Consider the following 6,832-nt stretch of genomic DNA (forward strand, 5'->3'; position numbering starts at 1 on the left):
TGCCACCTGAATGCTTCGAGAGTCTTCAGTGACTCACACCGCACATGTTGACAGTGGGAGTCGCGTCACTGGCAATTCGATCACTTGTGCCTACTCCCGCCTCAACCCCTTACCACATCAAGGGACGACTTCAATGGCTCTGCTCTGCAAAGAAGGCACTACCACCTCTTCACTTGGCTTGCTTTAACGGTAGGATAGATTTAATAAAAGAGTGATGACAACCAGGCAAACCGTTCTCTCAAGTGGCATGTCTGTCATTGCATATCGCCTCATTTTAGGCCCTCCTAGGCAAGTGCAATTTCCTCTCACTTTCATTACAGTCAAATTCTACTTCACACCTTGTTGCGTGTGCGTGACGAAAGATGCATAGAAAATGTCAGGTGTTTTGTTTAAGTCAGCCTCGCATTTCGTGCTCTCCTTCTGACAACCGATACCAAAGCCATGTTGGTGAGTGACCGAGTGAGTGAGTGTGAGTTACAAGGATAAATGTGGTGTCCTCCCATGTGGACACTCAGTTAAATGGAAGGACTTTTGCCTCGTTCTGAATGAGAGCAAAAAACATTGCATGCAATGATGGTTTGGTTGATAGGTGCTGGACTTGTTACAGCCAGTTGTACATAGTTTTTACTCCAGATTGTTTGTTGCACTTCGGCAGAAAATGTTAGTTCTCAGTTAAGTGGAGTGAGGTGTGCTGCCACTATGCATGACATGCCGGATGCTCCGTAACACTGTTTAGCTGCTTCCGCGACTCACGGTGGCATTCACTTGCACCACATCTGATATAAGTCATGATACAACTTTGCCTCGCTTCACTGACAGATGTCATCGCATCAGTCCATAAAGGCATTGTGGAGTCCTTCCAAAAGGTTAATTCTGAATCAGCTCGTACTGCTTTCTAGATTATTCGACCCTCTTTTTAATTTTATTTGCACAATCAACGTACGTGTTTCGTTCCAGCTAACTTCTGTGCAAATTAACCACTTCGTTGACGATGTCAGACTGCCGTCCTTTGTCTTGCAAGATTACGCGGCAAAAATGGGTGAATGGTAAGGTATTAATTCGACTTTTCGTCGGTGTGCCAAGATTTAGGTCCCAGGACAAGTGAGACACAGATCACCAACTTTGTTTTTGGGTAGGCGAGTGGGTTTCTGGCACACTTCTCCATGGTTGATTAAATATCATCTCGCCTCAACTACCGTCAACAAAAGCACGAAGGAATACACTCCACCATCAATAAGCAGGGTGTCTCATGTCGGTCGGTGTACGGGTAGTGTGTGGCCTTGACAAATGGCATGTCAATTGTGTACATGGCCATGGACATTTGCACGCAGAGACGAGGTGACTTGGAGAGGGCAGGGTGACATGTCACATCTGAATGCCGTGATTAGTGGGCTTGTTGACTTAAATTAAGTCAGTGAAGAGGCTCGCACATTAAACCTTGATGGTATGACAAAAGGGCGTCTTCCAGGCAAAGAACACCTAAAACATTTGCACTAATTAATTCTGCATTAAGGAATGAAAGATCTTTGCACACAGGGATTAGGTGTTGTGAAAGCAGTCCCTGCCACTGACGCGATGGTGTGATTTGAAGTGCAGGTTATTTGCCAACCTTGACAAGAACAAGAGGCAATGTCTTATGCAAATCACCATCCCGAGTCAGTGCTTTAGCCCTGCTTATTCGTGGCTGATAGAGTGGAAGTGCATTGTTTTGCAAGACAAGGAACTGACGAGTTCATTATGGGGTTAATCACACTGTCTTTCACTCAAATCATAAAGAATAATCGGACCATCACCTTCAAGATTTAATTATCACTACCTGTTATACAATTATTTGACTTGAAAGATAGTACAGAAGTTAAATTTAAAGGATCATCCCCCTGTCGTTCCCAACTTCGTGTCACTTATTTATACTATTGCCTTTCCCTGAAACTCATAAGATTAAGACGGAAATCGAAATATGTGTATGTGACTACTGAAGCGCAGTGTGCTTTCTTTGAAGACAAAGGAGGGCATAACAGACAGTTAGAATATGTACAGTTGAAGCAGAGATTGACCGGAGACTACTGGCTTAGCTTTTGAAAATCAGGCCGCCCGGTGGAGGTGCAGTGGCTTAGTCCCTCAGTGCTCCGTCGCAAAAACGGTTTTAAACAAACAATTAAGATACTGCACAACCACCACAACACGGGTTCATTGTAAGTCAGTCGAAATGACCCATCATGATGACTGCATCACCACTGTCGGGGTCAGGGGTTAGGTAATACCTTAAAAAACAAAAATTTTCATCTGCTAAACTAAAATTCTATTTCAAAAACCAATTGTGCACCTAATTCTTCAGTCCGACTAAAAGTTTCCATTTCCTTAGGTAGCGGAGCAAAAAAGCCATTATTTCTCATTTTCAAATAAACAAACTTGTGAGCATAACATGAATATCCAAGAACTGTTATGCCGACCATCGCCTTTTAGTAGCTGAATTGTTTAGGCATATTTAAAACCTTAGTTAGTAACATACGGCCAGTCCATTTAACAGAAAGTTGCTTCCCTTAGTACCGGCTATTACAGCAAACAAGGCGAGACATTCTGTCAAGAGTGGCATCTTGATACGGACCATGAAGTAGACCCACGTAGCTATCAATTTAATGCATAAAAATATTGTATGGAGAGGTGAATGCACCGCTTCGTCAAATGGAATCATCTGTCTGCATCGCATTTGAAGATGCCGTCAGAAAGGTGAAAAAGATGGAGAGCGGAACAAAATCATCAGGAGACACAGAAGGAGAGGTGGCTTGGTGGATTTAACTTTCCCTCATTTGAGGGATTTTATACATTGTGGTCCTGTAATGCATTGGTTTTCTGTTTAGCTCTTCGACACGGTAGTGGACTGTCGCACATCCGCTGTGTGGCCTGGCCTTTGGGCCATGCCGCTAGCCTCTCAGTTCATCTATGCATCGACAACACATATTCAGCCCCATTATTGCGTCCTCTTTTGTCTTCATGGAAGTCTTAAGGATCTGCGTATCGATTTGCTTTACGGGGGTCTACGGGCTACAAAGCTCAAAATGAGATCGTATTATTATTCAGGTTGGACTACTGGTTACGGAAGTACCACAGCTTTAGCCTTTTACCCTTTACCTTTATTTGTCCTCTCCCCCTTCATCCTCTCTAGCTATCCTTCCATAAGCCATCTTTTTACTACCTTTGACGCCAGAGCAGTGGAAAAGAGGACCGATTTGTGTTTTGTACTTCAAAAACTTCATCATCGAGATGTGCAGTCTGAGTAGCGGCTAGAGCCGATGTAATGCCACTGAAATAAGTCACGGGAATGTCGCAACCCCACTCCAAAACCCCTTTGAAAACAATATATACCCTTATGATAACCTTTGCCTTTTTTCCTTCCAAAAAGCAGTAGGTCTGGTCAAAATAACTTGACTGGCTGGAATAAGCTGAAGTAAAATTTCAGTGTTCTACTCCCCCTTCTACTATATAATATTTTCTGCATATGAAGTTAAAAGTTTTTTTCCCAAAAATTTCTTTTAAAAATTTGTTTTATAAAAGTGAAGAAAAAGAAGAAATTACTAATTTTACAATAGATGCATGCACTGTTCAAATGCAGGTCTGGGGATCTCACAAAAATACGAGATAAATTGAAGTGAGGAGTAAGTATATGGATAAAAAGCTGCATATTACAATTACTTTACATTTTATTTAAGGATGATACCTTTAAAGAAGTTAAAGCATCTATCAATATAACTCATAATAAATCAGGTATGAATGGACAAATGCACCGCCTCCTCAAGCTAATTTATTTGCCTACATCACAGTTGGTGATGCTGTCATCTGACAGTCCCTCAGTAATCCAAACACCCTTTTTCTATTTGTGCAGCGATTTAGGTCTTCCACGAAGCCATAATGAAGCAAATTATTTTGCTTTTCGGTGTATGAAAGTGCTGAGAGGTATTAGTGCTGTGGTACCGTCGTACACAGGGACTAGGGAAGATAATGATACTGGCAGAGACCAGAGTTCAAATCGCCTGGCAAAAGTACAACAACTGATCATCCAGATGGCCTGTTGCCAAAACTGGGAGTTAGACAATCAATGTCGAGATGAGGCTCACCCCAGCACGCTCATAATCATCCACGCGTAAGCAAGTGGTCTGTGATGCATTCGAAGAGAATGAAGCACTGTTTTAGAGTGGAATAGGATCCGGCTTTGCTAAGGCGCCACTTTCAATGGTTACCAAATGGACATGGGTCCTACACACATCTTCAAAATGTGGCCTTAAAACTCGGCCAAAAGTGCTAATTGAGAAAGCCTGACAAGGCATAACAAAGTGATGTGTAAATTACGAGAAAATGTTAGGTGATGTATTTAGTGAAGCAATTATTTAACTTCAAGATGTACTCATTTAAGCATGGAAAGATTGATGAAAGATTGAAGCATGGAAAGTAGCATTTTTACTCTTTTAAACACGCCCTTAATTTTGATTTTCCTGCTTTTTTCTGTTAGCGCAGGTCAGTTGATCAGTTATGAGTAGCAGTGAAGTCACACAAAAGCAATCGCAACTTATCACTTTGAATGCGGACTCGATGTGTGTGAATCGTCAGTGTTATCCCTTAATTGTTCGTTTACCTAATGCTTATGGTAACGGAGCCTTTAAGGGCTCTGCCATTATACCTTCGCTAGGTGGGGTGGATTTCACACAGAGGAAATGGCATAGACCGAAAGCCACGCCGCTTGGTGAACGTTCATCAATGGCGCCTCTCAGTAGCCCTCTTACCGAAACCTAGAGTTAAGCGATCGGAGTATTTCAATCTAACCCAAAGAGACTAAAAATTCATAAGTTCCCTATATTTTGCATACTTTTAATAGGATCATTCACCTCAGCAAAATTGCTATGAGGGTCAAGGTCAGATAATTTGCACACCTCACAGTTCTATATTTTCATCTGAAAATACTTGTAAAACATGCCAATGCTTATATTTCAGTTTGAGGACATTACACATGTACACCAATGGCTATGTGTTCTGCAAGCTTGATTGATTCTACCCTAAAGACGAGATGCTCTTAACTAACGAGTGTGCTTGTTCAAAGGGAGTAAAAGCCAATGTAAAATAGAGAAATGTCGGGTCTCCTACCTAGGGCCCAGTGATTCAAGCCATCGGATGTGTCATTTTCAATTTCATAAAAAAATAAATACTTTTAAAGTAGTTCGAATTACGAGGTAGTGCAAACATCCATTCCCATAATTTTAATGTACAAGGCATTACCCCTATTTGGAAGGTACTTTTGGCCCATATTTACACCAGACTATGGGGTGGACTAAATCTCACCTAAGATCATATTCTCCTCTCTCTCTCATTCTTCCTTAATTTAAATGATCGAGGTATTAGCTACTTACTCCGAATATAAGTAGAGCGTGTGGGGTAGTGGGAATCGCATAATCGGGAAAGATTGTTCTCACCAAGAAAATAAGCAGCATTTTGCTGTCAGCAATGTAGGGCTTTTGTCAATGAGAGCTTAACATTCTAAAAAAATAAAGGAACCAAAATCTAGCCATATGGAGATCCCCGAGAGTGCCCTGAAAACAAGAGGCAAAGAAGTTAATGACGTGACCCTGAGGCCAAGACAGGTCTCCCAATGGAACCCTAAAGTAACCAGTTGCTAAAACTGAGTATCGAATAAACAACTCGAGTTTTGCATATAAAGGGGATTACAAGCGTAATGTCAAAGTGTTTCGTTACATAAATACTCTTACGTCTGATTAATATTTACACTGCAGTGGAGGATGTTAGTACACGATTAAGTGAAGCGTACCGCCAAAATGTATGACATTAGGGATACACCGAGACAATTTATGACTGCTTCTGCCAATCACGGTGGCATCCACTTTTACCATATCTTTTATTTGTCACCGTCTGCATCCACCAAAGTCTACTGATGGACAGAATTTAAGATAACTTTGAGAATTCCTTAAAGATTAAAATGACAGAATATGTATTGTTGACGTACAGAAGGGCTGGCTGTCATGATTAGAAGACAAAGCCGCCCCGTAAGACCACAATGGCGATGCCATGATGGCCTGCGTAACCAAAATCTAAAGTTAAAACAATTAACGTATTAGAGAGATTCCCTAAGGCGTTGAAGAAAAACAAGCCACATTGTCGAGGTCGGGGTCAAGGCGACAAGTCACTTATTTGCGTGACTTCACTGGGCCCCATGGCTGACTGACAGGTGGTCATAAATAAGCAAGCGATTCAAATATTTGGGCTATTTAAAAAGAAAGAAAAAAAGTGAATTTTATTTATCCAGCAGTATAGTCTTATTTAAAACTAAATTTGCAAATTCAGCCATAAGGTGAATGCTTCATTGAACAAATCTTTTCATTTTTCTCGTATTTGTCATGTAATCCCTTCGATTTAAATCTATTTTAAACCTGACTTCAAAGGAGCAGAAAAGGAAAATGCACACATAGAAACCATTTAAGACAGCATTTTGCATATGTGTGGGACACATATTCACGTGGTGACAATCGAAATGGACGCTTTGACAAAGTCGCATCTCATTCGGCACCAAAGCAGTCTCACAACCATCTTTATATCACAGACCATGTGTTTAAGGTTTAATTAAGCCTAATTTCGATGTTGTAGTGGAAAACCTTGTTTAACTCTCACTTAAGGGCACTTGAGTGCTCCGCCAACGCGCCTTCGCCCGGTGGCCTTGTATTGGGGCCAATCCAGTAGCCACCAGCTCCGCTGCAGATCGACAATACATATTCTGACCAACTAGTATGACCTATTTCTTCCTCATGAAAGTCTCTGGACGGCGCAGTAGTTG

At 41.5% G+C, this 6,832-nt stretch overlaps 1 protein-coding gene across 1 annotated transcript; it reads left to right on the forward strand. All coding sequences in view use genetic code 11, as the record gives it.

Moving 5' to 3' along the window:
• Positions 1 to 3,935: 3,935 nt before the first annotated feature.
• EGR_06631 (hypothetical protein) lies at positions 3,936 to 6,738 on the forward strand (the record flags this gene model as incomplete). Its single annotated transcript, XM_024495880.1, has 2 exons — positions 3,936 to 4,138; positions 6,675 to 6,738. The coding sequence occupies 2 exons, from the start codon at positions 3,936 to 3,938 to the stop codon at positions 6,736 to 6,738; spliced, it is 267 nt and encodes an 88-aa protein (XP_024349738.1).
• Between the last annotated feature and the right edge of the window lie 94 nt (positions 6,739 to 6,832).

The sequence above is a fragment of the Echinococcus granulosus genome (genome assembly GCF_000524195.1).
Source record: "Echinococcus granulosus chromosome Unknown EG_S00060, whole genome shotgun sequence".
NCBI classification, from domain to species: domain Eukaryota; kingdom Metazoa; phylum Platyhelminthes; class Cestoda; order Cyclophyllidea; family Taeniidae; genus Echinococcus; species Echinococcus granulosus.